The 21,659-nt window shown below is 37.9% G+C and overlaps 2 protein-coding genes across 4 annotated transcripts in view; one reads left to right on the top strand and one right to left on the bottom strand.

Moving 5' to 3' along the window:
* Positions 1-55: 55 nt before the first annotated feature.
* LOC138129746 (zinc finger Y-chromosomal protein-like) lies at positions 56-1,818 on the bottom strand. The gene is made up of 2 exons (XM_069046049.1): positions 1,621-1,818; positions 56-1,570 (listed from the first exon to the last, which is right to left on the bottom strand). Exon 2 carries the CDS (start codon positions 1,546-1,548, stop codon positions 142-144), a length of 1,407 nt encoding a protein of 468 aa, XP_068902150.1. The 5' UTR covers positions 1,549-1,570; positions 1,621-1,818; the 3' UTR covers positions 56-141.
* Positions 1,819-2,599: 781 nt separating this feature from the next.
* The window catches only part of Cngl (Cyclic nucleotide-gated ion channel-like), a 90,445-nt gene continuing 71,385 nt past the window's right edge, over positions 2,600-21,659 (top strand). For all 3 annotated transcript variants that reach the window (XM_069046030.1, XM_069046028.1, XM_069046027.1), the window contains exons 1-2: positions 2,600-2,719; positions 20,170-20,395. In XM_069046030.1, the coding sequence (XP_068902131.1) occupies positions 20,246-20,395 (150 nt within the window). In that variant the 5' untranslated portion in view covers positions 2,600-2,719; positions 20,170-20,245. The remainder of the gene's footprint in view (positions 2,720-20,169; positions 20,396-21,659) is intronic.

Genomic DNA, 21,659 nt, shown 5'->3' with positions numbered 1-21,659 from the left:
TCTATTCCTGGTGATTTTAGTTTTCTGCTGTTGGCCACACAATCAAAAACTACTGTCACTGCTACTTCACAAGCAGATTTTCCTCATTTTTCAAAATATTTATTCATTTACACTGCCTAAAATACTGCAAGCACATCGAATCTAGTTATGTTTCGAGAGGACATGCTTCTTCAGCGAATATTTCCGCTTAGTCTTGTGGGGGCACAGTTCACATTTGAACCACTTGATGTGTTCAGTCGGAGTGTGTTGTCCCGCAACGTGCTCCTTGAAATTCTGCTTGTCCTTCGCTTTGTACTCGCAATGGTCGCACTGGAACCACGTGATCTCTTCGTTTGACGTGTGCTTCAGCAAGAGGTGTTTCTTCAAGTGAAACTTGTACTTTGTCTTGTAGTCGCAATGTCCGCACGTGAACCAGTTGATGTCCTCGACTGCCGTGTGTTTCGACAACAGGTGAATCTTCAGGGCCGACTTTCGCTTGCCCTTGTAGGGGCAATGTTCACATTTGAACCACTCGATCTCGTCGCTCGACGAGTGCTTCTCCCTCAGGTGTTTCCTCAACATGTAGGCGCGTTTCGCTTTGTACGAACAATGCGGACACTTGAACCACTTGATGTCCTCAGTTGGCGTGTGCTTCGCCAATTTGTGTATCTTCAAATTGAAACTCCTCTTGCCCCTGTAGGGACATTTCTCGCACTTGTACCACCGAATGTCGTCCCGAGCGATGTGCTTCGCGCACAAATGCTGCTTCAGCGTCGACTTGTGCTTCGTTTTGTACTCGCAAAAGTCACAAGTGTACCACCTGATGTTCTCGCTGGCCGTGTGTCTCGACAACACGTGATCCTTCAAATTCGACTTGTGCTTGGCTTGAAACGAGCAGTGTTCACATTTAAACCACACAATGTCCTCGTTGGCCGTGTGCTTTGACAACAAATGCTCCGTCAAGACAAACTTCAATTTCGCCTTGTACGGGCAATGCTCGCAGTAGAACCACTCGATATCCTCGCTAGCCGTGTGATTCGTGATGACGTGTCTTTTCAACACGTGTTTGTGCTTAGTCTTGTACGGGCAGTGCTCACACTTGAATCTCTCGCTGTCAGGACACGACTGTCCCCTTGCCCTGCTTTGGCGGCGTTTCACGCACCTACTCGACGCACCGTTTTTGGTGCACAAGTGCGCCCCAAACACTAGCTGCGAGTGAGTCTGAAAATTGCACTTGTCACAAGCGTAAATCTTGAGGAGGTGGGTCAAGTCGGGTTCTTCGCCCGAATCTCTGTGCACCGCGTTCACGTGGTTGTATAAGATCACCTTGAAGTGCGTCTTGAAGTCGCAAAGACTGCAAGTGCGCATTTCCAGCGCCGTTCCGGTGCATCGGAACAGCCCCCTTTTGCACCTGTCCCAGTACTGTTTCGGGTCGTTCAAGTGGAAATTTGTCAAGTTGGGGCCGTGCAGGTACGGGAAGTAGCTGTGGAACTCGCTCAGGTCGTTCGGAAACTCTTTTTTCACTCCTTTTATGGAAAAATCGGATTTGAAACTTGACGTTTCGTCCATTGTTTTTCTTCCGAGGTTTTTCCTACAAAAGGGCGGTTGGGAAATTTGGCAAATTGGCGAGTCGCAACTCACTCTCGACGTCGGTTTTTGGCGAGTCTGAGTGAAAAAAATGCGTTTTCGGTCTTTTTATCGGTTTTTGTATTTCTTTAGAAACGTCATCTGTCAAAACAACCAAATGTCAAGTGCTCGCAGACTTGCGTGTATTGTTGGTTGCATATCCATCATATTAAACACTGTTTATTACGTTTTTGAGGAAAAATTCGCAAAAAAAAGAGTAAATTAACTGTTGCACAACTTAAAATAAATGTTTAGAAGCCTCAGGAGTTAATAAAATTAAAAATGTGATCTTATTCGAACATTTCGAAACGTCTTCAGTCAGGGAAAACTATAGAACTCTCCGAAAGTATCACTCCTTCAATAAATTGAATTGGGGCACAAAACTAACTAGAAACCGATCTTGTGATGGTGTGATAAATAGAGGAGTTCCTCTTAAGCTTCTTCGTGTAATTAACTTAAGTTTGTCTGTCACGTGTTGCTCTTCAACCAATGATATTATCTTGTCAATTGTAGACAACCAATCAGTGTCGGTTCCAGTGAAAATTTACAAAATAAGTACACATTTCGCTTATTTTGGCAAAAAAAAACTAAGCAAAGCATCTTTCTGTGTCCGGAAGAAACAATCCCCCATAAATAAAAACGCGGCTCGTATATATCTCATCTCAACTTCCCTTTCCGGCCGGAACGCAAGATTTCTGTAAGACGGGCGGCGGTGGCGAGCCCGCCCCCGATTTCGAGCAGCATACATCACCCCATTTCACCCCCTCCTCTCGGCACCTTGTATTTTCTGGCCGTTTTTCCTCCGACGGAAACAATGTCACCACCGACGAACGCCTGCGCCCTCTCGCTTCGTGTTGCGTAAGCGAGGCGAGGGTTGGAAAAGCGAAACCCCTTCAGTGTAAGCGGACGTCTCGAAGCGCGCGTCACGCGTCCCCGCCCCACGAAAACACCGAACGCGCGATGCTCCCCCACTTGGGAGCTTGACCGGCGAGCTGAAATTGTTTCCGAAAAAATTCCAAAAAATGACCTGGTGGTGGTGGTGAGTTCAGTGACGAAACCTTGTGCCAAATCGACGGAAACAATTCATAAATGGATAACTCGCATCGTCCCGAAGGTGCGTTGACGATCGGCGAGGGGGCGAGATGGTCGAGGTCCCCCAGGAGTCGACCTTGAAGGGGACCGCGGGCTCGAGGACCCTCGCCGGCGATTGTTCGCGGCGCGGGGACTTCCCCGGCGCCTCCACCATTTCTCCCTCTCGTTCTTTTTTGGCCAACGCCATCTATTCATCCGGTCCTCGCTCGAATCATACAAAGTGTTCGATTTCCGATTGCAAAAGGAAAACGCGGTCGCTGCACGTGCCCCACGCTTGCCCCTTTTTCTCTTTTTTTTTTGGTAGTCATGGCGACGTGTTCACGCCGCCGACGCAGACCGCAGGACTTTTTATTATTCATCGTCCTTCCCAATTATGTGTTATTTTTGGTGCGAGGCGAAGTGAGAAGATGAACAGATGACGGGGTCGCTTTCTTTTTTTTTCCTCATCTTCGGGAAGAATCGATGCGGCGGCCATTTTGCCTCCGAGATCAGTAAAAAATTGATACATTCAGATGTTTTATGATTTTGTTTTGATGTTTGTCGGGGTGATTTAGGGAATCGTACGTTTTTGGGGCGCTGGAGTTTCTCCGGGGTTCGCTCTTGGACTACTTCTTTTCTTGGAGTTGTTGAGAACTTGACACGGATGCAACTTCCTTATTGGATTTATCACGACAACAACAACACGCACCGAACCTAAAGTTCTAAAACGAATTTCTTTCTTTGCGGTCAACACTTTCGTTCCACCAAGAACAAAATTAGAAAAATTCACCAAGAAGACATTTTTACTTCAAACTGTCAAGGACAGCTAATAAGGGATCTTTGGCTGTCTTGGAATTAAAACTGAACAGTTAAAATTTAGTTTATGAAATTAAGAGTAGGAGTTTTGTACGATCTGTGAATGCTCAACGCTTTCGACGAGATTGTTAACAGCTTCAGTTAGCGACACTTAATTAAAACTTGACTTTACATTGCACTAAGTACGGATTTATTAATAAAGACAGAACGCAGAGCGTCGTTAATTAAGCAACAACATTAAATGGTGCTTCACCTTAATGCACCTACCAGGTATTTTAACTGAATGCAAGTTAAGTATAATCACGAGTGAGGACGTAGTATACCCAGTGTTCCAAAATAAATTCATAACTGAACTGAAACTTGAAATTGTCCAACATGGGACACACTGTAGATTGAAATTAACACATTTGCGACCCCTATTGTAACCCGGAAGTAGTAAGGCTTCCTTATATCCGTCTTAAACACTAGAATCCTTGAACCCATTAAAAGCCGGTGACCTTCCCATCAACCTATCACAGTTTATTCTTTGGTCAACAACAGATGGCGCCAGCCACTTGTATTCACCGTCGTCCCGCTTCCAGTCGCGCATAAATCACCGGGTCGCACCGTTTCGCGCTTCCGTTCGGATAACTGTGTAATTTTTCCAGTCGAACCGATCGATTTGCGGAATTTCTTTGAGCGATAAGAGGATAAATTAGTTCCGCGTCTGCCCCAGCTGCGCCGTGCGTGCGTGCGTGTCTCGTCTTGGAATTTTTTCCACCCTCGTTACGCCCACTCACTCCAGCTTGTCCTAATTAATTAATTCGAACCTGGATCGCACGCGAATTATTTGTGATCGGAGGTATAAAGCTTTGTGCTGGCCCTCTCGATGTTTGCGCTCAACGGACGTCCGAGCTTTGATTTCGATAAGCTTTCAACGTAAAGTGGCCACTCGACGCCGATTTGTCGGCGTTGTTTACGCCGATTCGGCCTAATTGCCCGCAGATGTTGCTCTTTACAAGAAGGGGCAGGCGACGGTTTCTCTTGTCGACAACAAATTATTCCAAACGAAACGTATTCTTTTTTCTCGCGGGTTAATGAAAATGTTAATGCTTTGATCGAACACCAATCGACTTTGGTGAATGCGTTGGTTGAACGGCGCTACTGGTCCGAGTCAAATTTAAATTAGCATGAAAAATAACGTTGTACGAGGGGAAAGTTCGGCGAAAACGTCAGACTGGAAAAGAAAGAATTCACGGAAAAACTTTCACGGAACGCGTCTTTATCGCCGCCGAAGCTTAATGTAAATTTATGTTCTTTGTAATTCGGATGTGATGATTTTTTTTATCGTTTACAGTGTACATGGAAATTTGGGCAACTGCGCGGATTAAAGGAATTGGTGGAAATGTGATAATTTAGTGGTTAAAACGTAAAGCGCACCGGTGTAATTAAAACATAACTTACGGCTGTTGCACAGTAATAAAACTTTTGGGTGAGGTGTAGTTCAAGTTGCAGAAGTATTCAGAATTCTTGGATCGGTCAAACACTGCAGCAGGTACCCTCTCGAGACCCGTCAGTCATAAAATTAGCATTTTACAAGAACAGTAAATCTTCCTACTGTGAACAAATCTGTTGGCAAATTTTAGATTTTCTTGAAGGTTGGAGGTATCTGTGTTCTTTAGTGGTTTAATCTCTTACTTCCAGAAAATTAATTTAAAGAATGATTTATTTATTGTTGGTTACTGTGCGGTTATTTTATGCTCCAGTCAATTTGACAATTTTTAATTTCTTTCACTTATTACGTTGATTACAAATATAACCTTTCGAAGCAATTGTCAACAAATTTGAAACATAATAAACGTTATTCACGTTGAGTGGAACATTTCAAGGTCAAATAATTTAATTTTTTGGCTCTGTAATTATGTTTTCTAAATAGTGACATGCAGGTAAACACCGTTCACGTTGAGGATTGCTAAATTCGCATTACGTTGATTAGCTGCATGTCACTATTTACAAAACATAATTACAGAGCCAAAAAAATAAATTATTTGACCTTGAAATGTTCAACTCAACGTGAATAAAGTATATACAGTGAGCGGCAAAAGTATGGAATAAATTCCTAAAAAATAAAACAAAATTTTTTTCAAAAAAATCTTTGGACAAGTCAATTTTAGTTTATAACAATACATGTTTTAGTATGAAAGAAAATTCCAAGCAGTCATTTGTTTTCGAGTTATGACGTCATCCATAGTTTTTTTAAATAAAAAACCCCTATTTTTTTTCTTGATTCTGATAGCCCTTTTAATTGTCTAAATGACAGTAACGTACATAACGAAATTTTTGAGAAAAAAAATTATAAAGTTGGAAAAAATAAATTTTACAACGAAGAAAAACAAGTCAAAAAATCAAGCAGGTAAATCAAACAATCAAACGTATAGAAATTTTAATTTTGATTGGGTGCAGGGATAAAACTAGATAAAACTAAAACAGGGAGAATTTCTTCATAAACTAAAATTGACCTGTTCAAAGATTTTTTTGAAAAAAAATATTGTTTAATTTTTAATGAATTTATTCCATACTTTTGTCGCTCACAGTATACTGTTCACGTTGGATTGAACATCAGTGGTGCAAATCGCACACATGGGGCATTAACTTTCATATGAGTTATCATAGTAACAGGTCAGGTCATTTGCACCACTGTTGGTGCATCGCATCGCATTTTTTTCTGTCATTTCAAACAGGAGAAAACGAGAAAGAAAATCGTGACGTCTTCCCAAAATGCTATACTATATCTCTATATAAGAAAGATAGGATTACAATAGCGCCTGTTTTCATTACCTGCACAAATAATTTCCAGAAAAAATCTCCATTTGCCAGAAATACTTGGAACCCTGTCAGAATCTATCCACTCAGACGTTTATTGAAAAAGATGATAGGTATTTACCTAGTTTCTGTGTAAATTAGTAGGGGTGCTAATATTCAATATTGAATCTTTACTGAGAACAACTAATTACCTACAGTTTGGCCGTTTACTCGACATTAGACACAGGTAGTTCGGCCCAACTGACCAACAACGGCTTCCAGATTGGAAAGAATGGGGATAGAAAAGTTTATAAACATGCATTAATTTTATTTTATTATTTGAAAATAGAATTAAGTTTTATTATTGCTTTTAAATGGGGCAAGAAAGTAAAAAACATGTTGCTTGTTCAAGAAAGCGGAAAAGTAGAAAAGAAATTAAAAGAAAAATTAAAAAAAAAGAAAAGGTTCTAAAAGTGTTTTTACAGCTGAACATATAGACAATATTGCTAATTTCAACAATGATATTGATATAAGTTTAAATAATAGTTTAGAAAATTTAGATGACGATGTTTTTTTACAAGAAAGTGCTAATTCTCCAAATGAGACTAAATTTCAGTTGACAGGTCGTAGAATTGTTGACATAAATCACTTATTTTTGACATTAAAATCAATTAAACACCAAGGTTTCGATTGCAGTTTCTATGATGTAGATATTATCAATGAAAAACGGTATGGTTTAAAAAGTTATTTCAGTTACAAATGTACTATTTGCGGCTTGGAAGGGACATTTAGTAGTGAACCCGACACCGATTCTTCGGAAATTAATAAATTGGCAGTATGTGGAATTATTGCGATGGGTGCCGGTTTTACTCAATTTTCCTATTTATCTGCAGCATTAGATATCCCATGGATGAGCTCGTCAACATATTTTGCTGTAGAAAATCAAGTATTAAATAATGTTAAAGAAGTTGCAATAAATGAGATGATTGATGCAGGGCAAGAAGAACTTAGGTTAGCGCTAGAAGCGGGAGAAGTTGATTCAAATGGAGTAGGCATGATTACAGTCATTGTTGACGGAGCATGGAGTAAACGCTCTTATAAAACGAATTATAATGCATTGTCAGGAGTAGCTTCTATAATTGGTGCTCGATCAAAAAAAGTGTTATATGTATGTAGGTATTAAAAATAAGTACTGCAGAATAAGCGAAAAATTTGCTAAATTAAAAAAAAAGCACCATCACATAAATGTTTTAAAAATTGGAAAAGCACATCAACATCAATGGAAACAGCTATTATTTTAGAAGGTTTTAAAAATTCTGTAGCTATGCATAATTTAAAATATACTAAAATCATAGGAGATGGAGATAGTAGTGTTTGCAAAAAGATAAAAGAGTCGATGCCCTACGGTCCACATTGTTTCATAGAAAAAATCGAATGCAGAAATCACATAATGCGAAACTACTGTAACAAAATTAGAGAAATAGGAAAAATGCCTAGAGTCGATTTTCAAATTAGAAATTTCTTGCGTAACAATATTTTAAAGTTTAGAATCGCTGTTACAAGTGCTATTAAATATCGTAAATGTCAAAATATCCCTCTATCGCAAAAAATTGAGTATTTAAAAACCGATATATTAAACAGCCCTAACCATATTTTCGGAAATCATTCGAATTGTGCATCGTATTTTTGTAAGAAGAATTATTATAATTAGTGATTGGTTATGATTATGACAATCTTTTTATCCAAATGATACCACCGCACCGTCGCAATCCGACCATCTCCTTTACAGGTATATTTTACTTTTATTCATAAGTTGACCATCGCGGCACGCCGGCTCTGCCCCGAGGATGTTCCCGTGAGCCCAGTGCAAGTATCTTCCCAACAAAAGTTGCATTGCGGGCGTTAAGTAGTGATTATGTCAACCCGAGTTTACGACCTCCAGGTAGTTGAGAAGTATAGTGGACTGCCTAATAACCGAATTTTACGCGTTTTGTTGAGGCTTTTGTTTATTTTTTTGCTTCCAATCTAATTTGTTTTTCCAAAAACTGAGACAGTAGCCCCATGAGATACGTTCTTCTGAATCCAATGCACTTTTTAAATAATCTCTAAATGAAAAATTGAGCAAAAATAACTAGAATTACTGAAAAACGTTATTAATTTTTTTATAAAGAATAAAGCGATTTTTCAAAAAACTGAGACAGTAGCCCTGTCAGATACGTTAATGTTTAACAAAAAATATAATCACCATAGCTTCAAACATAAAACTGTGGAAAAATAATTAGAATCCGTTTAGCGCGCTTTACCATTGCTTGGTCAACCACTAGGCAACAGCCTTACGGTACAGTATTTGTCGGTTTTAATAAAAATAAGAATAAGAAAATTAAGACGAGGAAATTTTCGTTATCAACTCAGTTTATTGGTTTAATAAATCAAACTTTTCCAAAATGTGTTTCATTCATTTCATTCCCAAAATACGAATTAGACGATGTAATCAATTTAATTAATCTATACCCTGTATAATGCAATCACCCAAGTCTTAAAAACGTAATTTTTTACATGCCTTTTTAAAATGTTGAATCAATTAAAATTTGCATAAAAAATTGATCGTCAATAAAAAATGCTGTAGGGAAAAACTCGTCCTTGAAAGACGTCTGGTTTGCAAGAAAAAAGCAAAAAACTGTGTTAAACGTGGCTGCAAATGCAAAAACGTAGACGCGTATGAAAGAAACGCGCAATTTTGCAGAATTTTGGTCATCCCTTTTCGCAGAAGCGCAGGTGACATATTTGACGTTTATCTTGCTAACCTTACAAACACTTACAAAGTTAAAGACAACATTTGGACGTAATTTATTATACTGGATGCTTTAATTCTTCCATAAAGGACTAAAACACGATCGGAATATTTTAGCAAGGTAATTTAGTTCACGTACGCTTCCTGTGTCTTCAAATAAATTGACGACTCTCTTAACCTTACATTTTGTAAAGTCTACATTTGGATAGTGTTCCACGAGTTCTTACGACACTCTCCATAAGCAAATTTTTTTTCCTTTTACAACAATATTGAAATTTCTGCCGCTGTAGTCTATTTTTAGAGTATTTTCAATAAATTTTCACAATTTGACGTTTTCTAATAAAGCGCGCCCAATTTTGACAGACTTTAAAGGGTGTACAAAATGTTGCTTGGCAATCTTTTCATCAATTGTTTCAAAAGGTAACTGCTCAAATACCTTCAAATTTTACATTAAATTTTTAACGACAAAATCTAATCTTTTCGTTGAATCAGACAAGTGATTTACTTAATTGTTTGTGTAGACCCCTATTTTTTAATGTTTAACAATCTAATAATAATCGCGCATAATTTTCGATAAAGGAAACATGTGTTAAAATTACATTTTTTAACTTGAGGTAATTTTATTATTACTAATTGAACCCTCACAATCTAAAATATCTGCATTTTAAATTTCATAAAAATCCGTTGGCAAATAACCGAGATATTAGGCTCGAAAGTCTTAGCTGAGACACCCTGTATATAATAAAAATGCAATGAAGTTCCTTGGTAAGGGCATCACTTGAAAACGGCTGGACCGATTTGGCTAATTCTTTTTATAAAATGTTCGCGATAGTCCGAATAAGGTTTTTATGGGAAAAAAAATTGGAAAAGTTGCCCGGAAAATTGGAAAATTCGGGAAAAATTGAAAGTGCTTTTTTCTATGGGAACGGCTGGACCGATTTGTTTAATGTTCGTAATAATCCGTATGAGGTTTTTATGTAAAGAAAAATTGGAAAAGTTGCCCCGAAAATTCGGTAAAAACTTTAAGTGCTTTTTTCTATGAGATTTGTGTGATGGATATGCATAATTCTTTTTTGTTTTGTTCGTTATAGTCGTGAAAAAGTTTTCAGGAAAAAAAAATCGGGACAATTATAAAGAAAAGTCGGAAAATTCGAGCAAACTGCAAAAATGATAATTTTTGTATGCATTCTCGATCATAACTGACGATAGGAAAGACATATTTGATTAATTCTTTTTTTTTTGTTCGGATGGAAATAACTTTATTGAATGTTTTCAATAGAAAAAAAAATCTGAGATTTGGAGAAAAATCTGGAAAAACTAAATTAAAATAATTCGGGAAAAACTGAAAGTGCTTTTTTGAATGAACTCAAGATCATAACTCAGGATTCGAACGATGGCTATGCGTAATTCTTTTTTGGTTTTGTTTGTTAGGGTTTTGGATAAGTTTTCGAAAAACAAATTCGGGACAATTACAAAGGAAAGTCGGAAAATTCGGACAAATTTCAAAAATTATAATTTTTGTATGCACTCACGATCATAACTGACAGGAGCTGCATATTTGCTTGTTGCTTTTTTTTTTTGTTTCCAATTGAAAAAAAATCTGGAAGATTTGAAGAAAAATCTGGAAAAACGCAGTCCAGTAAATTAAAATAAAATTACATTTGCTTTTACTTTTGTGTTGTTTCGCGATATGTCCAATAAATGTAGTTGTTTTATTTCTATTCCAATTTATATGCCAACATGCACAAATGTCATTTGACAGCTGATTGTGAAATTGGGAATCAAACCAATCGGATTGTTTACTGGAGCATCGATCTTGCAATCGAAATGTAAATATTGGGTGATTCAAAATAATTGTGGATAAATCTGGCAACTAGGTACGAAAATTTATGTGGCAACTGTGTGGGTAAGATAGAGTTGACATTTCTTTGACAGTTCATAGTCGCGCAATTTTGAAAGTTGTCAAATCAATGTGTAATGGAATTAAAACAATCAAATGCACGCTAATGAAATGTCATACAAATGTCAACTCTATCCCATTCACACAGTTGCCACATACATTTTCGTACATAGTTGCAATACTTATTCACAATCATTTTGAATCACCCAATAAAACTGCTTGAGATTAACTGTGATTTCAAATTTAATGGAAGAAAATAAATCATTTGTTTGGACATAAAATTGTGACTTAATTAAATTGTGACTTAAATTCTGGAACAAAACCGCGTGGTTCCAACTCGATCACATTCCAGGCACATCACACATTTCCAGCATTTCAGCAATAGAATTCATCTCCCATGTAAAATTCTTCATTTTTACTTTGTTTACACATTTCCAATAGCTTTTCGCAAATTCACAAAACGATCACTAACAAATTTAGGTATTGAAATTTGGACAAGACAACGTCTGTCGGGTCAGCTAGTTAATAATAAAATTGAGTCAAATTTACCAGAATACCAGGATTATTAACTAAACTGAACAAAAATGTTACAATTTTAAAATTCGGTGTATTGTGTCGAACATAACATTTTATGAAACTTACTATACAGAGCATTTCACGAGTGATAATGATTAACGAGCCCGACGGAATTGAAAATGCAACCCATAATACATTTCCAATGAAAAGCTGGACATGGAAATTAAAACATCCAGCTTTTCATTGGAAATGTATTGTGGGTTGCATTTTCAACTCCATCGGGTTTATTATCACTCGTGAAATATCCTGTATAAATGGCCAACTATCATCTTAATGGCGTCGCTAATACATATCTCAAAATGAGAATTTTTAGTTTCTTAAACGTACGTTCGTGTTAATAACATTGCTCTCGTTTCTCGTATTTGCTTTAGTCTCGAAATGCTAGTCTCAGATGCTAAATGTGACACAAATGTACTTACACTTTATTACCCGCGGCGATAACAATCGCACCAGTATTTTCTTCGAATCGATCATGTTTAAAATAAACATGGGGGACGAGACAACTCGCTGAAAATTCGAGAAGCAAATATTTTTTTCTGCGACGTTGAATGATTGAAGAGCGCCAAGGTCACTTGTGCCAGTTCGTGTCAAAGCAAAAATATGTCCATGGGATGTTGTCACGGACTTGAAGGAATGGGGGAAAGTAGTCCAAAATCGAATATTTATTTTAAAAACGTATGTGAAATATGAACATATCGTTAAATTGTGACACTTTTCTGTTAGTTTTCATAAGCATCTTTCTAAGTACTCCGGTTTTGTAAAACAAATCATGCAACACCGGAGAGTGTTATTTACGAGTACTTTCTTCTTAAATGTACAATAAATACGTAATTTGTTGAGAGTGTTGAGACCTATCGATAATGCATTTCACTATTTTATTTTATTTTATTTTTCATTTTCTTTGTAAAGCATCTGTTTTGTTAAGCTAGACAATCAGCACAACCAATTTGTTCTAGGGGTTGCATATCGTAGATCATACTAACATTATTCGATTTCTGGTAAAAGAGTCGGCAAACTTTCAACGCCTACTAGGATCCTCCTACATTCATTTATAGACACTCTGTACTAAATTAATGGTAAATTCCGATCAACAACTTACCGGGTTTACGTTTTTTTTTTAACCCTTAAATTCTTATTTCCGCTAATGGTTCATCTCAGAAAGAAAAAAATAGCGGATTCTGCTTTTGAACAACTCTTCCCAACTAAATTTCTTAATGTCACGTAAATTTGCGTTTAATTGTTGTGACTAAATAATGCAAGAATGATGTAATTAATGTTGATTTTGCCCTTAGTTAAAGTAAATTTTAATGTAAATGAATAATTAAGGACTAAATTAGAATTCCTCTTTAACCATTTCGAATTAAATTAAATTAAATTTAAATATTTTAATACATAATAAAAACGCCAATGCGACTTTTGCTACTGATAAATGAATATTGTCAAATTGTTCTAACTAAATTAAATAAAAACAATGTCAAATTGCCAAAATTTGTTGTTAAACAATTTCATTAGAGATAAATTGAGCCATGGTGTTAATGTCGAGTAAATTTCCATTATTTAAAATAAACTTTCTTAAAGGATTCTGATAAACAATTATAATTAAATTACAATGTAGAGGGTAATGTAAATTTGTGTAATATTTAAGTGAAATGTAAAAACGTCTTAAACCAGCGAATTATTCTTCCAATTGAACCGATTTGAAAGTTTCTCCGAATTCACGCCATAATTTAACTAATTAATGACTCGCGCTAAGACTATTACCTTAAAGTAGGTAATCACTCCTCAACCCAAATTAATATTTAATCAAAGGCAATTTTCATTAACGTGTGAGTCTTATTCACGCTTTGATCATTCTCAACTAGATAAAACATGACCCATTCATTAATTACGTGTAGACGAATTCACCTTGACCCGTTTACACGAAAACATCGATAAAAAACATCTTAGTGGAAATAATAATTTCATGTAAATCGCTTAATCAAATTTACATCTAAATTGGATTTTTACCTTGGCAGGGTGAAGTCTTGATAAAAATAAATGCAAATTTAATTTCCGAATCGTCAAAGTCCGGCAGCGTTTAATTAATTTAAAACGACGTCATCAGTCCACGTGAATTAAACGTTAACGTCCATTGACGATTAAAAATACGTTTCTTTACGGTTTGCGATATTGAAAACGTCGTCTCGATTTAGACTTCCCTAGTGGGACGTTGATGAAAATGTTAATTGAAATCAATTCATCTAGGCGACCAGTTTAACAACGTTAATTAGTACTCTTAATTAATTTACTAATAATCCAATAATACCCTATCAAGTTATGGGTCCATTACAAAGTGAATTAACAACCGTCCCTTGTAATAAAACTTATAATTAACTCAAAACTTTCATTTCAACGCACAGCGAGAATGTTAGTTGGCGTTGCGTTAACTTCTTAATGAAAGTGTAGACCAATCGTCGACGACAAAAAATCGCCAATAACTGCATTAATTAACATAATTCCAAACACCCACGTAACGAGATTACAACAGGCGAAGCCTAATGCGATGTAGTACAGCACGCAGCAACGCTAATGCCGACGCTGACGAATTATGCAAATGGCGGATTGTTTGCTCGACAAAAACGAAACAACTTGTGTTAGGCAAATGCAGCAAACATAACGAAAGGGGCCGAGATGATTTCTCAACGTGTCGGATTTTTCTACAATGAAGTCCCGCACCAGATTTCTAAACAAATAAATCGGGTTTTTTTTTTTGAGCAAACAGTTTGCTAATGATGTTTGTGTTTCGATCGATGAGGCAAACCGTCCCCGTCAAATAAATTGTAAAATTTAATGACACGGTTCGTGAATGGCGGCGGTGTTTCGTTCCGGACAGCTTCATTATCAGGGATTAAATGTTCCCGGGAACGTCGCGACTGTAAATGAAGTTTATGGCCGTTCCCCCGAAACGGCGGTTTAAATTTAAATTGACGGTGTTAGACACAACTTCCGCCAAAGTTACGGCGGCATCAGATTTTACTCACATTTTATGGTTCATTTTTAAGTGGATTAATTGTTTTTTTATTTGAGCAATGGGCAAAAATGAACATCAATTAGTTTTGACAAAGGGCAATGAATGACAGAAATGATATTTGACGCTTGACAGCGACTTGGAGGTCATGTTTGGTGTAGTGTAGTGCGGGACCTTATCGTCGAAAGGTGGCAAACTATTTTTTCCGATCCAAGCACACTACGTCACCACAATAATTTTGGAATACTTTGTAAAAAATTAGAGATACCAGTAAAGGAGGAGAGGAGAAGTACCAAAGTAAGGTAGGAAGAGGCTAAATGGGGTGGGGAGGAAGAAAATAGACAAAATAAGAGACGAATTAAATAAAGAAAAAAGCAGCGACATCTATGAGACAAAGAGCAGGCCTACGAGCAAAAAGGTAGAAGTCGATATTTTTGCCGAGGAAGTCTGGATACGGAAGAAAAGAAAGAAAGGAAAAGAACAAGGAAAGGGAGGACAGGAAGCAAAGAAGAGGAGGTATTTAAAGTAAGGAAGAAAACAAGAAGATCATTTGAAGTGGAGAAGAAAATAGGTAGGGAAATGGAAAGGATACTAGAAAAGTTGAAGGAAATGAAAGTGGAAATAAAGGAGATGCGAAAAGAGAAACAAGAAGTCGAAAGAAAAATCGAACGAGTGAGGGAAGAATTTAAAAATAAAGAAAAGAAATGGGCGGAAGAAAAAACAGCCTGGTAGAGAGAGTAGCACAGCTTAAAAGGAAAATGAAATAGGTAGAAAGGAGAAGAAGAAAAAATAACGTTGTGATAACAGGATGTAGAGGTGAAGGAAAGAGCAAGCAGCAGATCAAAGAAGACATTGACAATTTTATAAAAGAAAGCAAGAGGAAACTAAAGTCAAAAATTGTTATAATATAAACAAGAATGAAGTGGAAATGGAGGAGTGGGTGGGAAAGAAAAAGTGATGAAGCAAAAGGGAAAACTGAGAGAAAAGAAGGAAACAAAGAAGATATTCATAGGCAATGACCTCACAAAACAAGAACGAAAGATGCAGAAGAAACTAAGAACCATCGCGAAAGAAGAAAGAAGGGAAGGGAAAGAAGTAAAAGTGGGATATAGGAAAATGGAGGGAATGAAGAAAGGTAAAGATTAGAAGTTTTTCAGTACGGGAGGAAGATGAGATGAAGAAAACGAAGACAAAGAAAATAGAAAAGGGTAGATGGCTAAAGAAAATGGCAACCGGAAAAGAAGCACAAAGGGAAACACAAGAGAGAAGATACGAAGAGGAGGGAAGAAGCAAAAAAGATAACGAAGACGGCAAAGATGAGGGTATTATATTGGAACGTGGCAGATTTAAGAAAAAAAGAAGAAAAATGCTGGGACTATGTGAGACAATATGAGATAGTGGGTCTGGTAGAAACATGGGTAGAGAAACGGAGCTGGAAAAAAATAGAAAAGTTGTTACAAAAAGAATACAAATAGGAAACAACGAGGAAAGAAGAAAGGAAAAGCTGCCGGGGGAATAATAATAGGAGTGAAATTAGGGATTAAAGAAAAGAGACAAGAAAAGGGAGAAGAAGAAGAATGTATGAAAAGAAACGTACATATAGGCAACAAATAGTGGAAAATGATGACAATATACAGCAAAGAGATGAAGACAACAATAAGAGAGAACAGAGAAAATTGTATGTTCTTGCGAGGGGACTTTAACAGGTAAATAGGAGAAAGGGGAGCAAGAAATTGGGAAGAGGAAAGGGGGGATGGAAAAAGAAAATCCAAAGACAAGGTGGAAAATGCAGAGGAGAAGAGACTGATGGAATAGATTGAAGAAAATGGATGGGAAGTATTGAATGGAAACAAACAAGGGGACGAAGAAGGGGAATAGACCTATACAGGGTGTTTTTGAAATGCGTGCACAAATTTTAATCACGAGCTACTGGCTTCATGTAGTACTCGGAAAAAATATCAAAAAAATTCTATGTCAAAAAATAAAATGACATTTAATTTTTGAGCTACAATTTTTTTAAATTGCTTTTAGTCTTCTACGTTGTTCCACAACCTCGTAGGTAAAATTTCGGCACATTTTAAAAATACACCCTGTATATCATATTTTATAAAACGTACACCAATGCGGTTTCCTTGTTTTAAAGCATTTTTCCTATAAGTTACTTTGCATTTTATTTTTTGACAGAATTTTTTAGATATTTTTTTACGTGAAGCCAGTAGCTCGTGGTTAAAATTTGTGCACGCATTTCAAAAACACCCTGTATAGGTAGCAGAGGGGAAACAGTGATAGATTACAGAATAGTAAACGAAGAAGCATGGGAAATAGTAGAAGAATTCAGAATAGGAAAAAAATAGGAGAAAGAGTAGAGTATAGAAGAAATGAACCATGAAGAAAGAGGGAAAGGAAGAATAAAAGAAGAGTAGAAGAAGGTGACAATAAAAATATGGGATGACCAAGGAGTAGAACAGGATAGGAAGAGACTAGAAAAAGACAGGTTCCAAAAGCAAGAAGTACAGAAAATGGCGGTAGAACTGAAAAAAGTAATTGAAAAAGCAACGACAAAAAAGGAAGTAATAGTCAAGGGAGCGAAAGGAACAAGAAAGAAAAATGAGTGGTGGGACAAAAAGTGTGAACAATTGAAGAAGGAAGCAGTAAAGGCGTTAAAAGAATGGAGGAGGACCAAGAGCAACAGAAATAGCTTTGTAGAAACGAAGGGGAGGGAGAGAACACAGGAGGAAAGGGGTGGGGGATGGGAATATTTTTTTTGAAAATGCTACCGTGCCTTCAAATAAATTCGGAATTAGAGTGGGCTGTGATTTATATATTTTGTCAATTAACGGTTGGTAATAGACGATTAAACACGTGTATTGTGCTGTCCAAGGTCACTGATGTGCCTTTAAAAATTCCATGTTGCCAACTTCAAAATAAAATCAAAGCCTACTCTAATTCCGAATTTATGTTTAAAGAAAACTGTAATCAAGAACCCGAAAGACCGTAGGACAAAATAAAGCAATCATATTAGTAATTGCGTTTGTTAACGTTAAAATGCAGTTTAAACTAATTTAAAAATTCACTAACATCCCAGTCAGTACAAAAGCACAGCAACTCCCATTAAACTTTCTTTAGGTGAACACCACACTACCGGTCCCATTAAATCTTCCGTAAACAGTTAAATGCTAGTTTAATTACGATTGTTAACACTACCGCCGTATTCACCAATCCCGTCGCAAACTTCAACTGACACTCTCCAACCCTTAGGTCTTCTTAACGAGCAACAGAATTAAATTAAAATTAACCCCCATCAATTTTTCCCGTAGAAATTTCAATTACGGTAAACATTTTACGTGGCCGCATTTACCGTCTGTTAAACGTTAATTTGCAGATTAATTCGACGCCTGGAGACAACGTAATGAATTCATAAACAAGAAATCCCTGTTGAGCTTAATTAAAAAAAAAACATGCTTTCAATTAACGACACAAGTGCGCCGATTTAGAGCGAAATTTACACTTTTATTAATACGTTGACGACGATGTGGAATGAAATACTTATTTGTTCGAAAGGTAGGCAACCAGTAAAACGACTGTGCAAGACAACCGTTTCATTACAACAAAAGTTGAGGTAGCAGTCTTGATTTGTTTTCTTTTTGATCACTCGGTAGGTATAAAAATCAATTGTCAATGTCAAAATTCCCTCAAAGACCAGGCTGTACCACCCTAAAACTTTTCGTTTCGGGACACCTCTATCGTAAAATCTCCCTAGATCAGGTTTGAGGTTATATCAGTAATTTTCAAATGTCAGAAAAGTTTCAGGTGTAACCAATTTTATACCAAAAGACAAGAAATAAAGACGATAATCACACTAAAAAGTGCAACTTAACATATACAGGAAAATGGGAATTTATTTAATAGGTTATATAAGCAGTTTACCTATTCATTTTCGGAATCTAACCCCCAGTCGTCTTCCGAATATGATTCTGCGGAAGAGGAATGTCCTCAATTGGTAGATTTCCCATCCATTTTTTCCAGTCCTCTCCAATCAGTTCCTCGCAGTGACGAACCCATATATTAAAAGAAAATACCTCGAATATGATGTGTGCATCTTTACTGCAATTTAGCATGGTCGGTTTTTCTGTCTGCATTTCTTCACGTAATCTAATCATAGCCAATTTTTCTCGTTGTGTTAGATCCTTGTTTTCGGAAACTCATTTAACTTTGTATTTTTATTTAAATGTAATTGCGCCTTCAATAGCGCAAGCGCCTTTACATCAAAATGACTGACATACAGTTGACATTTTACGTTGCCAATCTAATAACTATCAAATAACCAGGGGCTTATACCAACATGACAACACTTTGACAATTGATTTAAAAAAAAAATGGAGTATACGTTTCGCTATTTTCAGTGCGTAAAACATCTGTTTACAGTGGAGTAACGTGTCATTATTTCGCTCCGTCCCCAAAATACTCGCAGCGTAAAAATATAAATCCCTTATCAGCGCCGGTGTTTTTAAGACGCTAATCCCTGTCCCAACCCGACGCCGTCTCCCCAACCCCTTGTCCCGCCCCACCTACCCCGTTGTTGTCCCTTCGACCGACCTATTTATCTGTTGTTTAACCTTCTCTTATCTCTTTTTGCGATTTCCGGCATAATTTATCGCCGTTAACAACCACCACCATTAATTTCAACCCCCGGACTGAGTACTTTCGAGGGCTGTTTTTACCCCGCTTAACGGATGGCTTTTAATATCTATAATTTTCAACCGACCGGTGAAAAATCGAGGCAGAGGGTTTCCTCTCTTTCGACCGAACGCTGCACTTCCGGCTTGATCATCTCTTCTCCAACACAGGGACATAAAATCACAATTTTTCTCTTTGTTGTTCCTCTTGCTTTCGTCCCTTCGACTTCTGACCGAGCGACCGCGTCGATATCCAATTTCCACCACGAAATCCCAGCCGGAGGGCGTCCGATGTGGACGTGGGCGTCATCATCGACGCCGCTAAGCATCCACGTCACGTAATAAATTAAACACCAATAATGGCCGATAAGAGTTCCAACTTTTACGACTTCGGATCGGTTATTATTACTTCTCGTACGATACGACTTTTTCTTTTTTATCATCGACAACACATAAAAACCACATTAATCTCATGCATGCGTGTGTGTGCGTGCGATTGATCGGAAGATGTCAACGATAACCCGGTCAGTCCGTATTTCCCCCATCAGAAAAAAAAATTAACTAGGGGTGGCGGGGCTGCAGTTTGCGCTCTGCGCCGGACCACAACTACTCAAGGGCGATCGACAATGGCGCAGCATCTCCAACTACGAGAACTCCAAGGAACGACTAGAGAATGAAAAATATCATAGAATACATTTTGGAAAAAGTCGCCTTGGCGAGAACGCGTTTCCCCCGGTCGTTAAATGCAAAAAGATATTTGGCGGTAATGAACTTACTCTGTACTAAGCCCAATGTATTTATTGATTTTAGTTAAAAAATTAAAAAGCCTTGTAACTTTTAGTCAGGCGGGATTCATTTTTCGCTCACGCTCGTCATTGGTGTTGTCACGTGTTAGTTGTATTTTGTGGGCTCTCTCTAAGACCATTGTCGTTTCTCTTTCGGACAGGCGACCCCGGCGGACGGGACCACGTCGTGGGGCGGCCGTCCCCGCCACCAGCGAGCTAGTCGCGGCGTCCCGAACGATGAAGCTGAGCGTCTCGGCGTACAGAGCCCACGCTTCCGCCCACAAGAAGATCCTGGACACGGCTTACCAGCTCAACTATGGGTCAACATCGGCCTCGTCGCATCAGCACGCGCCCCCCGTGGGCTTGCCAACGTGTTCGGCCTTCCAGGTAAACCCCACGTTCGTCGAGGCACCTTTCTCCACCCCCACACCGACGTTATCAATGATTCACGGGGAAACCGCGAACTCATCCGAGCCGTCGCCCTAATACCCGTAAATTGGGTCCGGGCCCCCCGAGGAAACGTTGATTGTTTGTCCCCGCCGTAAATAAATAATTCTAATTCGGCCGAATTGGAGTGTCTGGGGCGGAAAGAAATAACGAAGACGGCGCTTCCAAGATAAGCACCCCCGAAGATATTTCACCCGGGACGAGGACTTTTCGCGCGCTAATGGCGATGAAAATTTGACTTCGATCTTCATATTCCGGAGTCCGGAGTGCCGCTCGACCGGAACGGTTATTTTTTCGCAGTTTCCGGGGCCACGGATCAGGTCAGGCCTTCCCTTTTCAATTTCCACTCCTCGAATGGGAAGTTGGGAACACTCTCGCATTCATGGGACAACAAAACATACAAATACAAGGTGATTCACGAGTAATAATGAGCCCGACGGAATTGAAAATGCAACCCGCAATACTTTACCTTCCAAATGTATTATGGGTTGCATTTTCAATTGCGTCGGGCTCATTATTACTCGTGAGAAATCTTGTACAGACACTTTGAGAATCACTCTGCATAGAGACCAGTTGACAGTTAATAAATTAACGAATCTCTGGAGTCAAATTGGAAAAATGTGGGGCAATTTTTTCCTCACCGAGTATATTATGCAGTCTCTGTAGCTGTTTGTATTGGAAAATATTTGTCGCAGCGCACATTCAGATCGAATAAAACATGACGGTGCCACAGAAATATCGAAGTTCAAAGCGAATCATGAACAACAGAAAATTGAGGAGAGCAAAGCGTAAAAATATTTTATAGTTTTTTGTTCTTAGCAAGAAACAAAGAACAACAACACAACCTTTATATTATTTTGCAATTTATTCAAATAACTGTTTTTGTTACAAGTAGTCGTAATACAAAGACTCCAAACCTATGTGTGTTAAAAAGCTGTGTTTCGATGGTCGCAACCCTCACAATTTTGAAACAAGGAAGGGAGAATTAGTGGGAGATAAAATTTCCCGCGGCTGTGCTTTTCCTTTGGTGAAATTTTTTCTGCAAGTTGTCGAATTAAACCTAACCTCAAAATACATATTTTTTGAGAACGTGGAAAGTAGAAATGTCATAAAATAAACGGTCGACAGTAACGAAGAGAAAATGAAGAAGCAGAGAAGAGCGAAGCATCCCTCCTCCAGTTCGTCGAATTGATCACCTGCCACG

This window comes from Tenebrio molitor, chromosome 4 (genome assembly GCF_963966145.1).
Source record: "Tenebrio molitor chromosome 4, icTenMoli1.1, whole genome shotgun sequence".
NCBI classification, from domain to species: Eukaryota; Metazoa; Arthropoda; class Insecta; order Coleoptera; family Tenebrionidae; genus Tenebrio; species Tenebrio molitor.
Note: the sequence above shows the minus strand (reverse complement) of the source record. Positions and strands in the feature narration are given on the sequence as shown.

What these genes read in the sequence shown, in the direction of transcription:
- LOC138129746 (XM_069046049.1), bottom strand. Translation starts at nt 1,548, where the DNA reads ATGGACGAAACGTCAAGTTTCAAATCCGATTTTTCCATAAAAGGAGTG.